At 37.3% G+C, this 24,409-nt stretch overlaps 1 protein-coding gene across 2 annotated transcripts; it reads right to left on the bottom strand.

Annotated features, from left to right (window-relative positions):
* Nucleotides 1-248: 248 nt before the first annotated feature.
* Nucleotides 249-24,308, bottom strand: LOC139135369 (protein phosphatase 1H-like). 2 transcript variants are annotated; one of them, XM_070702732.1, is made up of 9 exons: nt 23,980-24,308; nt 23,242-23,483; nt 11,204-11,357; nt 10,280-10,567; nt 9,748-9,860; nt 8,908-9,111; nt 7,858-8,029; nt 6,795-6,946; nt 249-6,052 (listed from the first exon to the last, which is right to left on the bottom strand). In XM_070702732.1, the coding sequence occupies exons 1-9, from the start codon at nt 24,106-24,108 to the stop codon at nt 5,860-5,862; spliced, it is 1,647 nt and encodes a 548-aa protein (XP_070558833.1). In that variant the 5' UTR covers nt 24,109-24,308; the 3' UTR covers nt 249-5,859. The 2 variants fall into 2 exon arrangements, with proteins under 2 accessions (XP_070558833.1, XP_070558832.1); XM_070702731.1 differs by having other exon boundaries at nt 11,198-11,357; nt 23,980-24,217.
* Between the last annotated feature and the right edge of the window lie 101 nt (nt 24,309-24,409).

Here is a 24,409-nt window from a genome sequence, read left to right as displayed (position 1 = left end):
TAGTGACTGTATCGTTCTGTACACTCTCAGTTCATATGAATATTAATATGGCAAGTGCCGTGTCAAATATGTAAGAAGAAACTGAAAACAAGCTGGAATCACCTGAATCTATGAAACAAAGCAACAAGTCTGATGTGATCACTGTGCATATACTAAAACATGCACTTTTCTTATGCAGCATAATTATCTGGTCCTCCATACTGATCAAACTTCATCACAAACACACAACACTGTGATCTAATCTGATATACATTTGCATCTCCATTTATTTCTTTAAACATTCATATGGTTACAAACAAATATAAAATCCACCGACAACATTGCATAGCAAAATACCAAATATGACATACAACGTAAAAAGATGTTTTGGACAAATGACATGGATTCATTTGTGAAGATTAACAAAATCATATAATATGGTTGGTTTGTAGAAATTAGATTTCATATCAATGGTGAGTATGCCAGGAATTTCTGAATATAAATCAGTTCTTGATTGTTTGTAGATTACTGAGGTTATTTGTACACGTACATGAAATTGTAGATTTTGAGGCAAATAAATAATATAAAGCATGTATCATAAAGAGAGTTGTCGCATTTATCTTGCAAATTTGTATCAATCTTTCTGATGATTGTTTATCAGACCCTGAATGATACAATGGATCTGCATTGTAGCCCCACAATGCATTTTGACAATCTTGGTATAGTGGTGTATACGGAACTCTTGTAAAAATTACCGGTAGGTAATTCTGTTAAAGCAATGTTGTATGAGGTTGTACAGAGTAAACCACTCCCTTAAAAAGTAAAAAATGGAAAATAAATAAATATGCATATTTGTTCACATACAATACCTCTCATATAAAGCTCTACGGAGTTTGTAAGAATCCGATTGACACCTAACAGACATAAATTCTGTTCTGAAATCTAACAGACTTAAAAGTTCCATGTACAGTATTTAATTTTTCAAAATATGGCTGTATATCATTTCTACATGTACAGGGTTGTTTTTTTTTGACTCACAACTAAAAAATATCATAGATGAAAAAAAAGTTGTTTCCATGTGCCGCAGAAAAGTTGGCAAGAATGTGCACATCTTTTTCCAGATTTTTGTCACAAACCCACAAGACTAGTCTAAGACAAATACTAGCAGAGGGCCATTTTTTTTGTCTGTGCTAATCAAAACTTTTCCATCTGAATTACAGGATTGTGTGATTTACACACATCCTGGATTGGCATGATAAACATTTCCAAAATCGACCATCACACGACCATGATTGATAATGCATACATCACAGGAAAAGCTACAGAATATCTTGTGCGTGAACCCGACAGATCTTCCGATTTCCGTGAAGCCTGTCAATATAAGACAAATCGTTGCATCTGCTGCACATATTTTGACATACAGTTTCCTCTTTTCTAAGTGACCGACTCTCTGAAACCTTGCTCTTTATATGATATTCACCTTTAAACATTGAGATGTAAACAATGTTTTTGTCAAACGTTATTGCCTTAAAAAATCGTGTTGACAAATCTCAGAATCTACACAAAGATAATATTACCCATACTTTACATATGGCTACTACACTACTATCTCATATGTAACATTTGTACATTTCTCAGTTACATGGCATACAAAATAAAGCTGGAACACTACCGGTAGTACAAACTGACATACGTAGTGAAATTGACATGAGACATACAAAACCATTTAAATATTTCTTTCAATGACATTCATATCAACAGGAGCTAGTCCCTTTATTGAGTAAGGCTTATATGTGATGAAATGGGTACTTTTACGATTGCATGTAAACAAACGGGAGATTAACTTGCTATTAGACAAAATGTGCATGGGTGTTCACACAGATGTCAATCTTTGTGTTAAACCCGCATGCAACAGCAGTTGTGAATGTCAACCTCTATTTAAACGATATACAATATCAGTCACAAGTAACTGGTCAATGTTTTATTGCAAAGTTCATGTTTTTTGAGCTCATCCACACCGCATGAGAAACTTAGCTGAAAGTACACATTGTTAATTAATGTACTATTTCTGATCGAGTTGGCAGATTGCTAAATAGCCATTAAAAATTTTGGTTTCTGAGGGCCTGTGACATATTTAGGTCAACAAGCACTGCCTTGTGAGTATATGTCCACAATTCCTATTTAAGACTTTGGTAGATAGTTTCTTGCGACGTGCGTTTTTGAGATCACCATTCATCCACAGGCAAGATTGATTGAGAATACTGGTGTGACATTCTATACGACAAAGCTCATCCAACTTGAAAAAAGACACTTTGAAGTTCATCTTGGGAGCTATACCCATTTTAAAAGTGCCCATCCCATGCTCTGAGCCAAAAGCATAAGATGAGATTCAAGCAGATTTAAAAGGATATAAAGAAATGGCAGATGTGAACCTAAAGCCGAATTTCTTACCATTTTCACACCATTTTACAGATCTTTTCTTCATCACTAATTAAAATAGGTTCTTTAACCATCAGTATGTGGCCTAACCTTATTATTTACTGCAGCGAGGTAGAACCTCTATAAAAGGAAATGGATGTGAAGGAATTATATGTACATTTTCAAGCTGATACACAGAAGCATCTTCTAGAGTTGTCTCAGTAATTTCAAAATTCTGGATATTGTATCTTTATAATAAAACAAACGTAAAAAAAAATGAAAATGATTACCAAATCAGAGATTCAAGTTTTGTGAAACACTAATTGGTTATCTCATTCAGTTTGGTGGTTCCAACATTTTGTCCTGTACTGGCTGCCCTTGCTACAGTCGTACAAAATTAGAACAACAAAAATCTGTACCCCATAGCTTATCCTACAATATCTATTCATCATGTAGCCAGCATTGCTCTGCTGAATCTGGTATTTGAGGTGAATTGGTAAAATTGTATACAAAGGCATTCCTGTGGAGAATAATGTAACAAATTCATTGTAAACACACACCATTTTATTTCAGTTGATTCACATCTTCACTTTAAGCACATTTTGATATAGCATTACTATATAGGATTGTCAAAATGAGTGAAACTCCCATGTTGATAGTATCACAAGGGGATACTGTTATTTATACATTACAAAATTTGAAATTAAATTTGCCTTTCATTTACAAAATTTGAAATTATATCTGTGAATTGATTTATTGTTGAATCAAAAATGTCGTGTGTTACCACGGCAAAATCATATGTTCTCTTTTGTATGCAAATTTACCACTCTTTCATATGCAAATTTACAATTTCAGCTCAAATTACAAGGCTACTCATATGTAGGTTTTTGGCTAAAAAGGGCGACTGTTCTCCTCTATGGCCTGATTTTGGTTGCAATATCTCAGTGATCTGAGTCACAAAATGTATGCGAAAGCTTTGTATGTTTCATTAACGCAAACAATTCATACAGCAAAAGCTAAAAACACTGGTAAGTGTCATATTGTTACTGGACATTTGAAAAGTCTATCTCCAAGGTGACAATCTCTTATCACGTTATGGTACACAAATGTACACTGATCACTTCTGACTGTAGTAGATGTGAGTGGCATGAGAGTGGCATGTGCCATAAAAATGAACACCCTTAAGGCCTCTCTCTGTCAGCTTTCACAGCATACATTTCAAGGTTCAAATATTGAGAGAAAAGTCTGGGCTGAGGCACAGCTAGGAGTGCCGGTGTGCGAGGCGTATACACACAGTACCCATGTGAAACCTACAGTTGCAAGCAGAATATACTGAAAAGGAACCCTGTCTGAAGCCCGGTGTTCAAAAAATGCTCATATACCCTGTCCAAAGGTGCCGGAGTGTTCCAAAAAATTTTCAGACGAGGTGGCAAGTTTTTCATAATGATGGGGCAGATTGAGATAAGGAGGTATTCAAAAACGGTAAACCCCAATTTTATTGATGAGAAAATGCTTCATGAGGAGAATATCAGGTCAATTAATCCAGCATCTGATAAAGTTTGACACCCTGAAAGCCTAAAGATATTCTTAGGCAAGGACAAACTAGGAACAATCAGCACCTCAAAAGATACTGCTTGTTTTTCAATGGTGCTTCTGCATATTTGTATCTTTCCAATGGAGGTGACACCTTTCACTGACCAGCGAAAAAATAGGGACTATATAATAGCTCTCGTTTCAAATGTCATCAAAAAACAACTACAAAAATCTAAACGATAATGCATAGATCTAACATAAATATATCTAATATTATTGCCATGATATTTCATAAGATTTTACAAAACAGAAAACGTTTTTACAAAAATTAAGATTTTTTTCTGACATCAAATTTTTGATGAAAGTGCTGACTCCATAAAAAGTGACTGCCTTTGTTCATTTTTGATGGCCATTGTACACTTGATGTACAGTATAGGAAGACTGTTCTGAGAGTCAAATTTGAAATTTCCTAACACAGAAAGAAATTATGAATTTTGTTATTCTAAAAATATTTACTATCTAATATTGCACAGAAGTTTGCCATCAATGCAGCTTGTTGGGGTGTTTTTTCATGTAATGGCAATAACATGAGTGGTTCAAGAGGTCTGGGTGGTTATGAACCTTATATGTATAGAGCCCCTCCTTGGCTTTTGATGCTTTGAACTTTTGATAAATAAAATTGTACTTTCCTTGTCAAATGTCCTTTCATGTATGACTTTAATGAGACAGCTTATGGCAAAACACAAAAGCTACAGATTTCGACACTACCTGTTAGCTTCACAAACAGGATGTTGGCCAACGATGCTATTTTTATTTGACATTGTTTCTGGACTCAGGTGTTCATAATAAATATTTACAATTTCTCCCTACCTTGTCCCTTGTCCTTAGATATTTAATTCTATTCTTTTCATCCTTGTAAAGCCATAAAGAAAAATATCCTTTCAGACCAAAAGTTCCACCTGACCAATAGACAGCTATGGTACATTGAATTGGTAAAATCTCTCTCTTGATTATTGTAATGTACCAAAGACTATAAATTTTTGCAAGGCCGTCCATAAACACTCAATTTTTTCTACTAAAATAAGAAATTACTTTCCTGCGCATCGACTGATTGCTGTAAATTTCACTCTGTGAAAGGCTTTGCTTGTATCAATAATCTTCACTGTGAGAAATTATGAAAAAAACATAAAACTGCAATTTTTAGGTTTGGTTTGTGTTGCTTCCTGTTTCATCTCATTTCATCTCACTCCTTAACACAACAAATATTAAGTAAGACACCTTTTTTCCAGTTATTATGTCACCTGACAAACATGCATATATTCTAATTTTTTGACATCCACGATTATTTCCAAATAATCACATATGAAATGAGAGGGTTAGATTATTTTTTACTGTTGCACCAAAGTGCTGCAGTTTCGAGAGCAACAACAGTCCAGAAACTTGAATTAAATAAAGAAATTTGAATGGAAAACAAAAAGTGTTCATAATATGAAATGTTAAATCCTAAAATTTTTCTATTGTTAAAAGCAGTGATGCTCCCACTGGCTTTCTTATTTACAGCTTTGTAAATTAAAAATAGTGGCGACAGTTTTATTTCTGATGATATATTTTGATAATGACATGACCATGATGAGTAACTATTTTACATATTTCTAGACCACTTTTCTTACGACACAACATGGAAAATTACTTTGTCAATGTTCATGTACATATGCAACATTAGCTGGGTGAATTTTTAAATATCTTCTTTACAGTCTCATGATAAGGACAAATGTTTTCTTGCCAGTGAGGGCGCTGTAACATTTCTTGCATTGCAGGGGGGGGGGCATATGACCTCAGTGATAATGAAGCACAGTATCACTCACAGAAAATACCACATGTGATACTATGATGTGATTGATGCTTGCAGAAAGCTACTGATGTGGATGGCTAGGTTGGCAGTGCATCCTGGGACTCTGTTAGACTACTCTGGGATGACAGGTTGCCATGGCAATGAAGCGGAATGACGAAGACAGTGATGTCATCATTGGATGCCGGTCTGGTGTCATTCATTGTTCTCCAGCCACGCTGTTTCAAGATCCCCCTGGCCTGCATCACTAGTTCTTGGGCAGCTGAGGCATATCTATTTGCAAAAAACAAAAAAAACAAAAAAAAAAGACTGAGAAACGTGGTTTCTTTTGAAAAACAACCCTACATTTTAGTTCATCCATTTTGAAAAATCATGTATACAGCAATAAAATTCTGTATAGTTGACTCTGACAGAGTCCTTGTACATTCTCACTTCAAAAACTTTCTTTCTATAATTGCTGACTCATGCATTTTATTTGTAAGCTTCAATTAATCCTTTTTCTCCCAAGAGATTACAGTAGACAATTGCATGCCTGACCTTGTTGAAAGCATGCTCAATATTTGATGAACTTGTTGATAAAAAAAATCATCTGCAAGTTGTCCTTAATTTGATGAGTCATTCATTAAATGCCAACCAAGAGACTGATCATGGATGTTTATTTTTTGAAGTGTAAAAGTCACACCTTACATCTGTAATTGTTTTAAACTTGAATTTCTCCTCTTTTTTGAGATATCATGGACACAAAAGAGATGTTACACAAAATTAACCCTTTCACCACCATGGTTTGGCCCAAACCCATTGTTATAAATAGTGATTTTGGATCTGTGTACAGGAAATTGGGGGTGAGCAGCTTAAACTTAGTGAAAAAGAGTATAAATAATCCTTTAAGCATGAAATGAAATCTAATTAGCAAAACCTTATGAGTTGGAAAGATTCTTTGGCTTTTAGTTGTTTTTTTTTTTCTTTTTTTTCGACAACATTGGATAAGAATTCTATTATCCAGCAGACAACTCACCTACTCATGTCACCTGGTGGAAAATTATCGAGTATATCTTTGACAACGTCGACGGCTTCTTGATTGGAAAGAATATCCCAGAGTCCATCTGACCCCATGATAAGAACATCATTTTCTGTGTGTTCATTGTCTGTTAAATCATACACTCTAACCTGCCAACAGAAACGAACGCAACTCTCGAGTAAACACGCGCTGAAGACATCAAGAAACATGTTCAGAACCTTGATATCAAGGAACACATTTGAGACGGATATGTTATTGAACGCAAAGGTGATGGCGCATTGAAAATGTCATGCATTTTATCATGTTGATTATAAATACTTAGTGTCATTGAAGCATTCGACATCAATTTTCTGAAACTTTATACTGGTTGGGATCACATTCGTCAAACTGTTGCCTTCTTCAATTTTGTCCCACTTGGACTGTGCATTTTGTCCACTGTTTAACTATGATGTTCTTGCGAGATACGTATCAGGAGATCCTCATCAAATGCTGACTGAAGGAATGAACACATCAAGGTAGAAATGTGGTCCAGAAAGTGAAATTTCAACAAGAGGGAGATAGTTTACAGACTGTAAAGTGTACATATCGTACTTTCATCATGAAAGTACCTTTGTGAAGCTAAAAGCATCAAGTCTTAAAATTACCCTAAATCTCTTTAAATTGTGCTCTGTGTATACAAGTAGCTCATCTCGTTTATGGTCTAACATACTATATGCTGATCCAGAACTCGGTGACATTACAGTGTACAAAATTCAAACATGCAAATTATAAGGAGTTCATCTGAGCCACAAACAAGAAAAATCCTATCTAACCAAGTAGCGTATGAAAATCATAGATCTTGACTGTCCATACTTTTAAGTGTTCACATAATTGCAGGAGTACCTATAACGTCTATGGGGGTGTTGGGCGGAAGAGGGGGTGTTACCTGGGCACCTTAGCTTGAGCACTCAAATACCCAACTGCCTTATTATAAAGCAAAGAAAATCTAGCACTCCTGAGATGGCTGTCAAATTTCATAGTAACTGTGTTGACACACTCTACATAGCATAGCCATACCTACCTCTGGAATGGGACTAAGGAATGGCTTGAGGTAAATATTTGTCTCATGTACTTTGAGTTCATGGTCTCCAAATCCCCTCGTCACACCTATCGTTGCAAGCATTCGGGATTTCTTTCCATCTCCGTATATCAGAGGAAATTTGGTGTCTTCTGCTGTTATGGTTTTATATGCCCTGAAGGGTATCAAAAACATGTCACGTCAAAATGTAAACAATGCTTTGAATTCACTCACTTGTTAACAATGCGAAAATCTGAAAGTAATCATTTGCATACCACAGAAGGGCAACTATGTAAAATATCTCAACTGATGGGCTATTTCTATGACCCCTGCACAACCTTAAATCCCACCATTTTCATTAGTACGAGTTGTTGACTTTGCTTCGAAATTTGAAACAACTGACTTCACTCGTCAACTTTCTGTACTTAAATTTCTATTTCAGCTAATCTAAGAATATTAATTTTTGCTTTTCTCTTTGAAGGAAACATGAAAGCTTCCCCTCTAGAAAAACAACACACCAATATAAGAGCCAGGATGTGGGGTCATACAGGTCAGTAGAGGGGTCATGACAGTGGCCTATTCACCCACTGATGGAACTTTCGGAATCTGAACCTAAGTGAATGTGTGTATGTCACAGAAGAGTAGAAACAGTGAAATAGTTCTGCAAAAGGAGAGGCAGAGTGAAAGAGGAAGGAAACATGGTGAATACTGTGTAGGACTGAAGGGGTGCATTCAAATCTTTGCAATGTTACCACTGAGGGAACAAAAGCAATGCCTAGGCTCCTTTTAGAGGTAAAATACATCTCTCTCTGTAGGGCATATCCTGTATGAACTTAAAATAGAAACATAAATTCCACATTTAACCAACACAAATTTTTAAAGTCTGAAATATTCCTTTGAAAGTTTGGCATCTATAAACTTACAGAATTTTAAAATGAAACCATAGATCTCAATTTAGGCAAAATGTACAAAAAAAATAACCAAAGTTTTTATCCTTTTACTTAAACTGATAAAACAGCTGCTATGACATCACAAGAAACTGATTTTCCTCACCATCCCGTCATGTGTTGGTCCCTGTAAAGTATTCTCTTGCCGACGTCTTTCCTGTAAATCCGTTTCTGAAATTCCAGATGTGTAAATTCATTGTCGAGTAAACACGGCTGCTGGTACGCCAGCTGTTGTATTCTCTGTCTCTCAGAGTTGGGTGTGTACTCCTGTGACATCTCAATAATTTCGCCGCCCCTTGATATGATTGCTCTGAAATGGTCAAAATGGCGATGGGGCATTCATGAGTTGTTGAAGTGATGGGGGTACATACCAACCAAATCAATCAACACACCCAGTGATACCGTAGACAGACTCTTGTGCACATAAAAATTCTTATGAGCAAAGAAATTGAATGGGACACTCAGCACAACAGATGCAGAGTCTGAAAAATACTGTGATGACATTGGACACAGTGGTTAACTAGAATAGGTATCACCAGCAACAGTACAGCAGAAGTGCACAGGCTTCATACACAACTCAGCACATTTCTGAAGTCTAGAGTTGTTAAAACTCTTAGCAATATTTGAAATTTTGTCATGAACATGACATAATTATCATAATGGGTATTGTACACACATGTCGTAAGCTTACACGTACCAAGTTGAATTATTAAATGTTCTTTGGTACGCAAGCTTGTATCTGGCTGGTTATATTGGTCAGTGTTTTGTGGTATGGAAGCTTACATCTGGCTGGTTGAATTGCTAACGGTTTGTGGCATAGAAGCCTATATCTGGCAAGATAAATTGGCAACTGTTTTGTGGTATGCATGGCTAGAAGTCAATAGTAGTCACAAAGTGCATGAAATTCTTGTCTACAACATAAACAATGACACAGCAGTATATTTACCTTGAGTCACCTGCATTTGCCACATAGAGTTTTCCTTGCATAAAGATTGCAACTAACACCGTACATCCACCGGCTATCCGGTAACTCATCTTCTCTTGACCAATTTCCAAGTCCTGAAATGGTTCACATAGAGATTGTTGGTAATTTGATGTTGCAACAGCTCAAAAAGAGGTATACATCAAGGAGAATGTTTTAGGACGAGTTCTGGAAAAGGAATCAATCTTCATCTGAATTATGAATGGACCACATCCTCTTTGGTTGCAATTTTTGGATTTTTGAATGTACAGAGATATATTGAAATCTGTCAATCTGTTCAATAGATAGTATCAGAATTGAGATACATGCAATATAATACAATACTTTACAAACTACACAGAGCATGTTTTGAGTACTGACAGACATTGATTTTTAAAATCAAAGAACCATCCCTTTATATAGTGCATCTGTTTACGCTTTGTGGTCTAAAATATAAAGAATGGCAGAAATGAGATAGTGTACTGTCCAAGGATTTCACAGTAGTAGTTTGTCTTACCATTTCCCAGAATGCGTTTTCCAGTGCCCCACTAACAACACCTTCCACAGGGAGATCCTGTTCGGCGAATGGCCATTTACACGACCTGCCATGGTACCGGTCATCGTGGATATGTACAGACTTTCCGACGGCGTGACTGTTGCCGGTTGGTGACGTGATCAGATGGGCCATTGGACTCAGATGTTGATGGATATGTTCATGTAAACGATGAACAGCCATGACAGCAGCTGCATGACCAGCATGACCGTCAAAAATGGCAAAATACGTGTATGAGTTGTCGTCCAGGTCCTGTTCAAGAAAGAAAAAGAATGTAAGTAAACTTTCCATAAACTGTAGAGATAGCTCCTCATTACTGTCACGCTTGCAGTTTTCTGCTCATTTCAATATCTCAATGCACTTAGTCAGTTGCAAGCCATGTGAAACAGACTCAGAACGTTGTACCATTTGATAGTCATGTCGCTGCCTTTTATAATTCAACCAAAGGCAACAATTGTGCAGTTCTTAGCCATTGTAGAGATGGAAACTTTTATCCTGTATCACGACATTATGTCCTGTGACATTACAAATACATTATAATATTTCAGAAGGCCTTCAGGAGCTGAAAGAAAATTCTCTTTTCTGCCCATGGCATGAAACCAGAAAAATATCCTCTTGAAAATTACCTTTTCAGTGGCAGAGAAAAATATTCACTTATTTGTAAACATACATTACATCATATTATAATGCATTACACATTTTGGCACGATAATTATGCGGAAATATGGCAATTTGCAGTCATCATAGCAACTGTGACAAATCACTGTCAACACCTTATCACAAACACATATCAGTACACTCAAATACAAAATTCTGATTAATTTATGACACACTTGCAAGACAAGAATAAAGCAAGACAACACAAATAACGGTGACAATGACCTTTACCATAGAATTCTCTGTTGATGATGTGTCGGTACTTGTGGGTCTGCGAGTTTTTGTGGGACTGTTTCCTGTTCCGTCGTTTGGTGTGGTTGAAAAGTGAAACACACCGATAGCTGCCTGGTCTTCATTGTGAATTGTTTTCCCGGCGTTTATTACTCTGAAGGACAAAAAGAGGTCAGCCATGAATATTCAAAAGTTAACAAATTGCTGCGCGATATTGATTTGTTGAAATTTTCAAACTTTGTGACAGATTTTACAACTGCATGGTTCGAGACAATATAAACATAAGATTTGTACTTATGCAGTCCGCACTGATGTAATACATAATGTTTACGACAACTTGTGATCTATAAATATCATCTCCCATATGATGTGAACAGCAGCTGCAGTATTCGTCCGTTTTTACATTTACATTTGTTGTGTCTCTGCGACAACACTGAGGCAATGTCAAAGGATTGTAATCACTAACCAGTGGCCATGACGGAGAACATGTAGTATCCATGGCAACATGGGGATTTTAATGATCTCCTTTCTAAGAAAATGCTTATGGATCTACAGATGAAGAGCCTTTTACAGCCATAGATTGTATAATGTAACTGAAATCCAAATGGTTGAGAAATTTTTCTATATTTTGTGAAACATATCAGAAACAAATACCCATGGCATGAATTTGAACAACCGCTTTATCAATTCCTGTATGGCAATTTTATTTAAGTCTGAACTGAAACTCCACCCAATCTCAATGACCATCGAAAACTTTCCACTCTGTATCTGTTTCAAGGTGGCAGATAAAATTCTACAAAAGCTTCCTCACATAGAATCAAAATTGCCCAGTTTTATGGGCTTCAAAGTGTATAAATGCCATTTATAAATACATTAAACATTATTAAAGTTTCGCTTGCTTTGAGTGCGTGTTTGGAACATAGCCAGCATCATCAACTGTGCATGTGTTGAATTCTTCAGCATAGACTCAAAGAAGAGAGTTGAAAAACATGTCACTGTCGTATCACCTAGGGTTTTGACATGTGCCGTCGTGGCACAGACCGACCGTACAGGACTGATCAAGGTATTTAAAGGCCTGATTGCCAGAATTTATTTGCAACAGAAGAACACAAGCAAGTCATTATCTCACTCAGTGGTTCACATATTTCAATGCGTCTTAGTATGGATATGTTTACTTCCATGGATCAATTCAAGATGAACACTGCAAATGGCTGTATGTGGTTATGCTTCAGTTACTCCTTGTTACATGGTCAAACTTGTTATTCAAAGGCTTTGGTCAAATTGCCAGGCTGTAAAACTTTCAAAAACTGTGCCCTTTTCACAATCCTACGGTACATCCATTTTTCTCAGTCCCATGCCAGTCATTTCTCTATCTGTCATATCTTTCTCTCAAAGGAACTGTTTGCGATCCCTGGGATCACCTTTGTTCTAGTCTGTAGGATTATGGAGGTGTGATAGCCTTTTGTTTTCCATTGAAAGTGTAATCTGGTGGGTAAATTTTCTGATGAGACAATCTGGTGCCAACACAGGCCTTTAAAACACATCCAAACATTAGGGCCGTTCACATTAGCCAAAAAAGACTAGGCCCTTGTCCTAGCCAGGTTCGTGGCCGACCAAAAAAACAGGTGTGAACGGTTCTGGCCGGCCACTAGCTGTCCGGACAATTTCTGTCCTAGTCGAGAGGGGTGGTTTGTGGCTGACCCAGGTCTCTGGCCGAGCAGTAAACAGCGTATGTGAACGCGTTTTGTCCGACTCAGGTCCCAGTTGACGGCCTCTGTAGTTGACATGCAGTGTAGTCTTTGACCTATTCGACGATTCAGTATCATTTTAGACATGGCGAGTCGAGGAGTCAACTGGGCTATGGAAGAAATCAAGTGTCTTTTAGGCATTTGGAACGAAGATATGGTGAAAAATCTGATGGACGGCACGTCATGGGATCGAATCGCCTACAATATCATCTCACAGCGTTTGTCAGAGCATGGGTTTGATCGTTGCCCAGATCAATGCAAACGTAAGATGAAACATTTGAAGTCCGAATTCAAAAAAGTTTCTGATAATAATAGGACAAGCGGTCGGGGAAGAAAGACCTGTATGTTTTACGAAGAACTTAGCCAGATTATGGGCAGCAGACCTGCAGTAAATCCCGCTGCAGGCTCGGTTGTGGACCGTATTCACCCACGGCGCATTTGCGGCCATTGTTGTCAGAAACACAAAGTGCCTTCTTGACCGCCGAATTTCCTCACGCTGCTGAGGACCACTCCGTCGATTTCGCCTTCGAGGTTCACAAGTTAACTCTTGTATACCAGATACCTCGTTTAAAAGCGATCGATGGGTCAAATTGTCCCGTCTCGATCGCAAAAATCGTAAAAACAACCAGAACAGGACGAACATGGTCCTTTTGTTGAAGACAGCCATTGTGACCTGTATAAGGTCAAAGGTCGGCTAGACGCTACCAAATGATCTAGGCTAGGACAGCGTTGAACGTAATGTGAACGCGGACAAAAGATTAGCTTATCTTCTCACATTCTGCCGGATTAGTTCTGGTCGGCCCTGGGCCTAGATGTGAACCCCATAATTGACCAGAGATGTGATTAACTTTCTCACACAACGGAACGAGGTCATGACAAGTTTATCTCTGTTGACAAGAATAATAACATATTTGCATTTCGAAAAACTGCTCATATATCATAGTGTAGGTGCAATAAAATATACTGGAATGTTTCCAATTTACTGTAAATTCAATACTCATGGTTTTATATTATTTTGACAAGGCCTTTCACCTTGGATATGTCATCATAACTGCAATGACAGGTACGTGTACATCATTTTATTAACAGCGACCTATGGAACAGGTAGCCTGTCATTTTCGAAATCTAAAAAGAAAATCAAATTTACATGTAGAAGTGACAGTGTTCTCCACAGCTCGGAAAAACAGAGGGGCAGTCAACTTACATAACAATGCATAATTTACATTTTCTTTTGTTGTGAAAATGTTTTCTTTTGTACATTTATTAACATACAGTATGGATAGATTGTTCCAAAAACAAATGGGGTAGCCCACCCCTGAAAAAATCCCCCGGTGGAGAATCCAGAATGACCTGAAAACCATTCACAAACCTGCACCAAAGGTACAACCCATTACTATATTGATAACAACACCAATATCAAGGTTTGTTGCACTGATAATGTAAACGTAACAGTCATAAAACCCTACAGGAAGTTCATGATAGATCATGACACACTCAAACATGATGAAATTGGATATACATTGAACAAGTGTGACATTGCATGACATTGCGGGGGAGAAAATAATCAAGTTTATTACTGCAGTAAATTTTATCATTCTTTTTTTCCCCATACGGCTTTACTGTTGATTGGCTGTGGGTTGCATTTACTAGACTGCAAGGTCAGAGTCTATCTGTGATGCAAAAATTGCCTTGTAAAGGATCATCTCTAGAGACCTGTGTAACAAACATCATCAAAGCAATCTAGCAGGTGCCTTGTAATGTATGTTTTTGACTGAAAGTGACCAAAATACCGTAGAACAAGTCATCGTTGATGACACAGTCCCCACTTGTTAATCGGTACTTTGATTACAGGTCCTCAAAGAGGATAGAGTCCTCTTCATTAGGTCTGTGATAAAAATACTTTTGAATGAATTCGCTTGATACATGTCTGAGTTATGGTTCAGGACATGAAAAAAATCGTAACAAAATGGTCGCACAGCGGCCATATTGGATCGCATCACAAAACAAATTGATGTGCATAGCTATGATATTGGTCGATGTCCTTGTACCAACTTTGAATAAAATTGGTCAAAACATGCGGATATGCCTGAGAAATGGCTCTGTACATGAAAAAATCGTAATAAAATGGCCGCCTGGCGGCCATATTGGATCGTATCACAAAACAGATTGACGTGCATATGTATGACATAGGTCAATGTCCTTGTACCAACTTTGAATAAAATCGGTTGAGATATGCCTGAGTTATGGCTCTGTACATGAAAAATCGTAATAAAATGGCCGCACAGCGGCCATTTTGGATCGTATCACAAAACAAATTGCCGTGCACAGCTATGACATTTGTCAATAAGCTTGTACCAACTTTGAATAAAATCGGTTGAAACGTGCCTGAGTTATGGCTCTGTACATGAAAAAATAGTAATAAAATGGCCGCCTGGCAGCCATATTGGATCGTATCACAAAACAAATTGACATGCATATCTATGACATTGGTCAATGTCCTTGTACCAACTCTGAATAAAATCGGTCAAAACATGCCTGAGTACTGGCTCTGTACATGAAAAAATCGTAATAAAATGGCCGCCTGGCGGCCATATTGGATCGTATCACAAAACAAATTGACGTGCATATCTATGACATTGGTCAATGTCCTTGTACCAACTCTGAATAAAATTGGTCAAAACATGCCTGAGTAATGGCTCTGTACATGAAAAAATCGTAATAAAATGGCCGCCTGGCGGCCATATTGGATCGTATCACAAAACAAATTGACGTGCATCTGTATGACATTGGCCAATGTCCTTGTACCAACTTTGAATAAAATCGGTTGGAACATGCCTGAGTTATGGCTCTGTACATGAAAAATCGTAATAAAATGGCCGCACAGCGGCCATTTTGGATCGTATCACAAAACAAATTGCCGTGCACAGCTATGACATTTGTCAATAAGCTTGTACCAACTTTGAATAAAATCGGTTGAAACGTGCCTGAGTTATGGCTCTGTACATGAAAAAATCGTAATAAAATGGCCGCCTGGCAGCCATATTGGATCGTATCACAAAACAAATTGACATGCATATCTATGACATTGGTCAATGTCCTTGTACCAACTCTGAATAAAATTGGTCAAAACATGCCTGAGTAATGGCTCTGTACATGAAAAAATCGTAATAAAATGGCCGCCTGGCGGCCATATTGGATCGTATCACAAAACAAATTGACGTGCATCTGTATGACATTGGTCAATGTCCTTGTACCAACTTTGAATAAAATCGGTTGGAACATGCCTGAGTTATGGCTCTGTACATGAAAAAATCGTAATAAAATGGCCGCCTGGCGGCCATATTGGATCGTATCACAAAACAAATTGACGTGCATCTGTATGCCATATGAAGTAATCCTTGTATTAAGTTTGAATGAAATCGCTCCAGGCATCTCAGAGATATCTGCGTGAACGGACGGACGGACGGACGCACGCACGGACGGACGCACGCACGGACATGACCAAACCTATAAGTCCCCCCGGACGGTGTCCGTGGGGACTAAAAAACAGCGTTGCTCTTATCATCAAAGGGTCAATAAATCTGAATCAGGTCATCCTACATACAGCCATGAATTTTGCATTAAAGCAATTTCCATATGCAGTTTCTATGGGAAATAATTTTTTATGACAAGTGACCAAAAAATCATGATCAGTAAATTCAACTTTTGTCATAGTCTTCACAAGTCTAAGTGGTTTTATCCAGTGGGATCCACAAACAAAATTTCAGAGCAACTGGTAGAGCAATTTCTGATGAAAAGATTTTTAACTGAAAATGATAAATAGATCTTAAAAAGCATGACATGGCCAACTTGTGATGTGTACAAACGCTTACATTTACATCAACTATCAAACCGATTGGGAGAGGGGTTTGTTGGCAAATTCTTCATACAAAAGACAGACAAAATCATCTCCACAAATGTAGGCTACTAATTTTATCATAATACATGTATGAACAAAGTCTGTATGGTATCATGAATGATATCATATGCTGGGACCTTTACAGCAAATATCACAGTAATTTCACTGCTTTGATATTTTTATTACCAAAAACTAAAATAGCAATTCAATTGTTTTGATATTTTTATTACCTAAAATGATACTCTGAACTCACGATCAGAGCATACATAGAAACTAACACACAACAAATCAAGATGCTCGGACAGTCAAGTAGCCTTTGAAAGAAATTGATACACGTATGTTGGTGGACTAACAGACAATAAAGGGCAATAAAATGAAAGATTGGGATGACAGTACCTGTCATTAGGCACTGTCAAACTGATAATCTCAACATCATTGACAGTAGTGCTCTATAAACAGAGAGAACAGCAAATAAGAGAGCTTTATTGACCCTTTCACCACCATGGTTTGACCCAAAACTCATTTTTATCTATGGTGATTGTGGGCCTGTTTACATGGAATTGGGGGTGAACAGGTTATACAGGGCACAGCCACAGCCAATACAAGATCCATGAGAATCATGATTAATTCAATTTTCCAAGATAAACTGAAGCAAAACAAAAATATTGAAAATATTGAAAAACAACTACTATGCCTCACCATACAGACTTTATGATGATTCATAGCAAATTCAAAGCAGGGATAACTGCTTGATAGAAGTACAACATGATGACATCAACAACAAAAATATACATACATTAGTGGAAACAGTAATGCTTACTCATCACTTTCTATTCAATCATTCTCCCATGAAAAATAAATGCCTTATAAAGATCTACTTGAATATAAGTATGGCAATGAAATATTCATTTTCCAATCTCCCTACATCACACTTCTTCTTAAGACCTTTTCTTATCTCTAGAAAAAAGATTATGGCATTCTGATGGCATTTGATGGCTGAATTTAGTACACAAGGCAACGACATATCATAACCTTGCATTACCCATGAGTCATCTACTAGTTTAATTACACAGATTATCATCGGCCAAGCTGTTTCTTCATAAGAATACATAGAAGGCAGGTTTTCTCTCTGTAGAGACTCAAAACTGTACCATGTTCCATGCCACTACAATTTTCTGTATAGAGATTTTTTTCTTGCTGGCTTAGCTTGCTTTTACAGGTAACTAGCAACAGTCCCTCTATCTTTCAACTCACACATTTCATAATAATATCAGAATGCATACAATATTCACTGGAGACTATTTCTGCCCAATGAGGATACAGATGAGTGATGTCAACTCGCTGTGCCTCAAAAGACTCTCTGTATCATTTGCATGCTGTACAATGGGACATAAGAATCTGTGGCAAAAATATGCTCATGAAATGAAAATTAAAATTTTTTACGGAGGCCTGGACTAAGACAAAGACCTAAAAATATCATGCCATGTACAATTTCTCTCCATACTACCTCAGTTTCATCTCATAATACATGAATACTCGCTTATTCAATTAAAATTTCAATTTTGTATAATTTTCAACCAAAATATTGCACAGATTATGGCAACCTTTATGATAAAAAAAATCAAACAAGATGACGTCATCAGTTTAATTGGGCAAATGTTTGCAACCATAGAAACAGTATTCAGGAACTCGTTAAATATTGACTGTTCGCAATCACTGTACCTCATAACCTTAACTTTGATCTAACTGCATAAAGAGGACGCCGTTTATCAACGGTATTTTAATAAAGGTAAACGTCTTATGAAAGGTGCTTCGCCTGAAAATATGAAAAAAACTGACGTTTGAATAATTGATCACCAGTAAATGGAAACTGACAGCACCTGATTGTTTGCTTATCAGGGTCATGCTTTCCTATATATTATACATACCCAGGGGTTTTTGTCAAAAAAAGTCATAATTTTAATTTACAGACCATATTCAGGAGTCCACATCACAGAAGTCTATGCTGTGAACACAATAGGTTATTTTGTGGATGTCAGAGCAACAAAGCACAGTTCACTATTTGTCGAATATATGAAAGCAAATTTTATCATCCACGTCACCGATGTGATCAAGAGAATCAGTGAAGGTGATGATCTAGCATTAGGTAAAAAAACACAAAACGTCAGACAAGTCAACCTTTTCCATTATTCATCCCACAGTATTGATGTCACAAAGAGGTTAAGCTGCTTATCTCTGCCATTGTACCACACACACTGCTCTCTGGAAAAGGATTATTATTATCTGCATCCTTTATGACTATCACTGAAATGATACAATCACTGATAAATCATGACACACTACAAATAATTTGAAAATTAACAGTGATTCAGTCATTTTCTTGTTCAGTGTGTGCATCTCGGAAGTGGGAATGACCTCATTTACAGAAAATGGGGCGGTTTACATCAAAAGATTCACACTGATCATGAAATTTGGAAAGCATGTATTAGGCTTTGTTTAACCTGAAGGCTGAAATCACAGCATTTTTTTCTCAATCATGTCTCTGATGGTTCATTGAATTTAAACTCAAATTTTGTAACTCGTATCAAACTATAGACAAATCATAAATGGATACTATTCATTTTGCATTTTGATAGCAACGTTCTAAATTCCATCATGAATGTCACCCCTTTTACAACTCAACTGTTATTTTCATCTAAAAAAAAAGATGTTCATAAACAGCATCTTAAACTATATTTTTCACTTTTCACTTTTCTAGTCAATGAATTAATTCCTTCCCAATGCACAATTTCACATAAAACTTGCACAAGAATGTTAAAACAAGCTAATGTAACAACAAGGTCAAACCACAGAAAAAAGAAACAGTGTCAACAGTCCGGGTTATGTCCATATAGAGGATAGTTTGGAAGAGCCAATGGCGTACCGTATATGTAATGAGATTTAGACAAGAACCAATCACGTACAGTATATGTAACGAGGGTTAAAGGTTACGTTGGTTCGCTATGAAATGTTTTGCTGACATAGCGATGTGACCTGACAGATCCACCGATCGACTGAGACCGTTGGCTACCCGGAAGTGTCTCAGCCCGAGTCGGTTTGCGACGTTCTACCGTGTTAAAAATTGTAAGATTTCTTCAGGAATAGTTTTCTGGGTTTATTTACCCTTGACCATGTTCGAGAAAGAGTTACTGGACGTTTTTCGTGCTCTTTTCCAGCTTTTGGTTAACTTCTCGGCGATTGATCCGGCGCGCGTTTTTCTGAGCGAAGGGTCAATCTTAGCGGGAAATGCATGGTGATCGAAAAAATCGTGCTCCATCGTGCTCCGATCATTGACAAGAACAGTTGACCCATCATTGCAAAGCTTGAAACATTCTCTACACTACAGATGGCAAGGTTAAATCGAAATTCGACCAAAATAGGCGATATTTGGCGACAAATAACTTACTATAGATTTACAAGGGTCAAATCCTGATTTCTAGGAGCGGTACGTGGCCAGGAAAATCATCCAAAGAAGTAATTTTCGATGTACTAACCACTTGTGTCGGTCACCATCTCGACCGTACTAAACATTGTGCGTAACATCTACATCTAAAAACTACCGAGTGCTAAAAATAAAGGGTGAAATCAAGCCGAAAAGTACCGAATTCGTTGCAATCTACGAGCCTAGGTTTGCATGGTTAATTATTCATGACGTTGCGACGGTAGGTTCGGTGATTGGTCAATCATAGTATCCTCTATATGGACATAACCCGGACTGGTCAACAGCCTAGATTTGAAGCAATGACGAGGATTCCATATTCAACTTATTTTTCATAATGTACCTAAATCCAAAGTGACCTACTTCAGGCCTTGACGTGAGGTACATTCTTACCACTTCAGCATGCTAGCAATCAGACAGTCTTGCAAACCGCTGTCAATCATGGCAAAAAAAAAAAGGTTCTGAACTGTCAAACTGAGAATCCTTCAGTTAAATAAGTATAATTAACATTCAATTACTGAAACCTATTTGTTGGAAATTGGTTTGGCTGGCTAACGCTGACTTATCAGAATTCTGACAATTATTATTCTAACCTCGGTGGTACACATGAACTATTCCATATGGTATTCATGAGTTATTAAAACTCTGGAGGCATAAGTCATAGATACAGCTAAGAGACAAATCCTGTAATACAGTGAATCATATATATAACATGGATCAAAAATGGAGTTTTTTGGGACATGAGTATATATGATATGTACCTGCAGACACAAGAATGGATCTTGAAAAAAATGTCAAATAATCTTCTGTTCCTTTTTCAGTTAATCTAATGATCAATAATTATAAACGTAGTACTAGTATGTGCGCTAGTCCTGACAGAAAGAAGAAAAAACCACAATTAAGTCTATCCTCCAAGAACTCATCATCATCATCATTATCATAATTATCACTATCACCACCACAATTATGAAAATCATCACCCCTACTACCACCACCCTCATCACCATCATCATCATAATTCTGAACATCAGCAATACATCGTTATCACCATTGAACTTATTACATTGATCATAGGCATTGCCGTTATCATCATCATCATCATCATCATCATCATTATCATCATCATCATTATCATCATCATCATCATTATCATCATCATCATATCATTATCATCATCATCATCATCATCTCTTCCCCTTCAGACATGACAAAAGTGCCAAACTTCAGCATGCATTAACATACACACCTGGACAAATAAGGTTTCACTGACAAAGGCACATGTCTATGTGCTGGAAAAACCTTCACTGTAAATGTAAACTTCAATATTCAGTCTGGAAAAAATGATGAGTTAATCACCTTCAGGATCTCATGACAAGAGAGAACACACGTAAAGTCACATACTGAACACTGTAAAATTGCTATCTCTCTTTCAAGAAATGCTTTTCACTTACACAAAAACAACATAGTTCGATAATTCAATACTTTGTGAAATTATACATCAACTCTACACTAATCTGACATGGCAAGGATTTACATTAGCTTAACCATTATTAGAGAAAAAATAATACAATATCCACAAATGCAGCAATGGTCAAGGGCTTCCTCTTGTCTTCTAAGGAAGAAGGTAGATTATTTCAGTGTCATGGCCATGGAGTTTAACAGTGTAAATTACAAGGTAACACAGAACATGTAAGATGATGTGAGTAAGATGCATGATGAGACAGACTTGTATGAATCACCATGTCACCCACACACAAGTCATGTATTGATACTCAACTGAGAATATACAGACTTACAGTGACTTACTTGAGCATTTATAAATGAAACAGAAATATTGCTAATAAATGCATAATATTTACTTCTGATTTATCAAGTTGGATAGAAACTACTTTTTCATCATAGATGGAACTGTCACTCTCATCACCATGAATGAAGGACACTAACAATACATTATGCAAATTAGTTTCCATGTAACTGTACAACCTTTTACAAACATGCAATAAATTTACCTTGATGTAAGAATGAACAATTCATTGCAAGGCATTGTAGAAAATAAACATTAGTCCAGTAATAGCAGTAAGTATGAATTGCCACTCATGTCACAGTGTTGTCAATTACAGGTATACAGTGGTGTCAATTACATACACAAAAACAATGACGTCGGAAATTGATCAATAACATTAATCATCAGAGGTGAGGTATAATTGCCGCCAAAGATTTAAGGCAAACATTACACATTAAGTCAAGAATTTCATTCCGGACAGTTAATTAATTCCCTCATTACTCTATATTGACACTGACAGATCTCCTTGGTGGTGCTCTCTCTCTCTCTCTCTCTCTCTCTCTCTCTCTCTCTCTCTCTCTCTCTCTCTCTCTGTAACTCATATCTTAAATTTGTAAGATGGTTGAAAAAACGTTCAAATGATCATTCCACAACATCTCGTCACTTTTTGAGTTCCACAGAAATTGAGAACGGGATGTGATATTCCGAGAGCACTGCTTTACGCGAAATACGGAAGTAGTTGACCACTCCTACTGCGAAAAATACCATCTCTCATTCTTTCACGACAGCAGTACATCTGTCAGGAAAATTATTTGCTGGGAACCGAGACAGATATTTGTAGCAGAAATTGCTTGATTTGAACGATACGGCTTCTAATTTAATTAATATATCACCAAACTGACTGCAAGCATCAAGCACAGAGTGCAAAACTAAGGTTACAGTAGTAACAACATGTCATGACGGAACACAGTTAGTAGAAAATAATATGTAAGCGATCACTACGCTGCTGTTGGGAGAGTGTGTGAGCGGAGCGGAACGTGGCCCTCCTTCTCCAAATAAACAACAGCGGGCACACAACATTTACACAAAATCGCCCTGAAACTTTGAAAAAAATAACATGGAATTACTTACTCTGAGTAACCAGTGTTCCAAGGCAACCTTGATAGATCACGGGGCACAAGAATTGGACGTAATGTGTGATCGGCAGACACCTTCACTTCTTCGTCGCTCAAGTTCAGAAATTCTGGACGACTGTATGGATATTTTATAGGCAAGTCCTCCATTCTCGGCGGCTTTTCTTCTGCGTTAGGCACCTGATGTAAGTTGGCCACAACGTTGTTCACAACGGATCTGAATTTGTTTATCATGTCTGCCTGTGTTTTTGGTTTCGGTCAAATAGGAAGAATCAATGAAATACGCTGAAGTTCATAATGATGCAGCCGCCATCACGTTCCGGACTATCACGTGACTTTGCAGCCTGCTTACTCAGACACGAATGTTGTCTTTTAAACATTTGTGGCCATTGAAATTATTTTTCATGTGGTACAACTCTCTGTTGAATTATCTATTGTGGTTTTTATTACCAATGTAGATATTACAGCCACAGCTATCCTTTATATTTTTCAAAGAAAGTCCATTCTTTTTTCGAACTTGTTAATGCGAATATCAGAATAGTTTCATCGTCAAATGTGTTTATATTGTAGAAGTATGACCTTACGATAAACATGCGTGCGCCAATGACAATATTTACAGTGAAACACAGTGATAAAAATATTGCCTGGATGAATTATTGGATCAATCCAAAATTTTGGTGCAGTATTATTTGTGGTCCACAAGCAGTCAAAAAGTTTTGAAAAAGCATGATCTTACCGGACGACACATGTTTTTCGGGTAAGTTAGCTGCCGTCTGCTTCTTCTTCGCTCCGAAAGCTTTTCTATGTATCTACAGCAAGAAATCGTTTTAACCAAGGCAGTGATCGAGTGCCCCCACACTTCCATTCTTTCGTCTTTACGTTATCGGTAGATACATATCACTGGACCTGGATACAAGAATAAACGGACGCCTTGTATATCTGTTTCCTTCGATGACGGATTAAATCAGGTAACCGAATTCACAAACCGAGATCCTCAAAATTGAGTATTAAAAGGGCCGTTGGACATTCCTTTGTCCAGACAACAGTAACACTGACAGTGTTCACGGAGTCGTAAACGCTCAGGGATGCTGAGTAATATCAATCAATGAGGAAAGCGAGTGTAATCTTGTCTCACGTGTCGTGGAATTCTCATAATTCTGAAGGGC

This window comes from Ptychodera flava, chromosome 6 (genome assembly GCF_041260155.1).
Source record: "Ptychodera flava strain L36383 chromosome 6, AS_Pfla_20210202, whole genome shotgun sequence".
NCBI classification, from domain to species: domain Eukaryota; kingdom Metazoa; phylum Hemichordata; class Enteropneusta; family Ptychoderidae; genus Ptychodera; species Ptychodera flava.
Note: the sequence above shows the minus strand (reverse complement) of the source record. Positions and strands in the feature narration are given on the sequence as shown.

Excerpts from the sequence above, each read along its gene's own strand:
- LOC139135369 (XM_070702731.1), bottom strand. The coding sequence starts at position 24,108 with ATGGAAGTGTGGGGGCACTCGATCACTGCCTTGGTTAAAACGATTTCT. Across the intron at positions 10,568-11,197 it reads CAGAGAATTCTATGGTAAAG|GACCTGGACGACAACTCATA; the intron begins GTCATTGTCACC and ends TTTCTTGAACAG. Across the intron at positions 9,861-10,279 it reads AAAACGCATTCTGGGAAATG|GACTTGGAAATTGGTCAAGA; the intron begins GTAAGACAAACT and ends GAACCATTTCAG.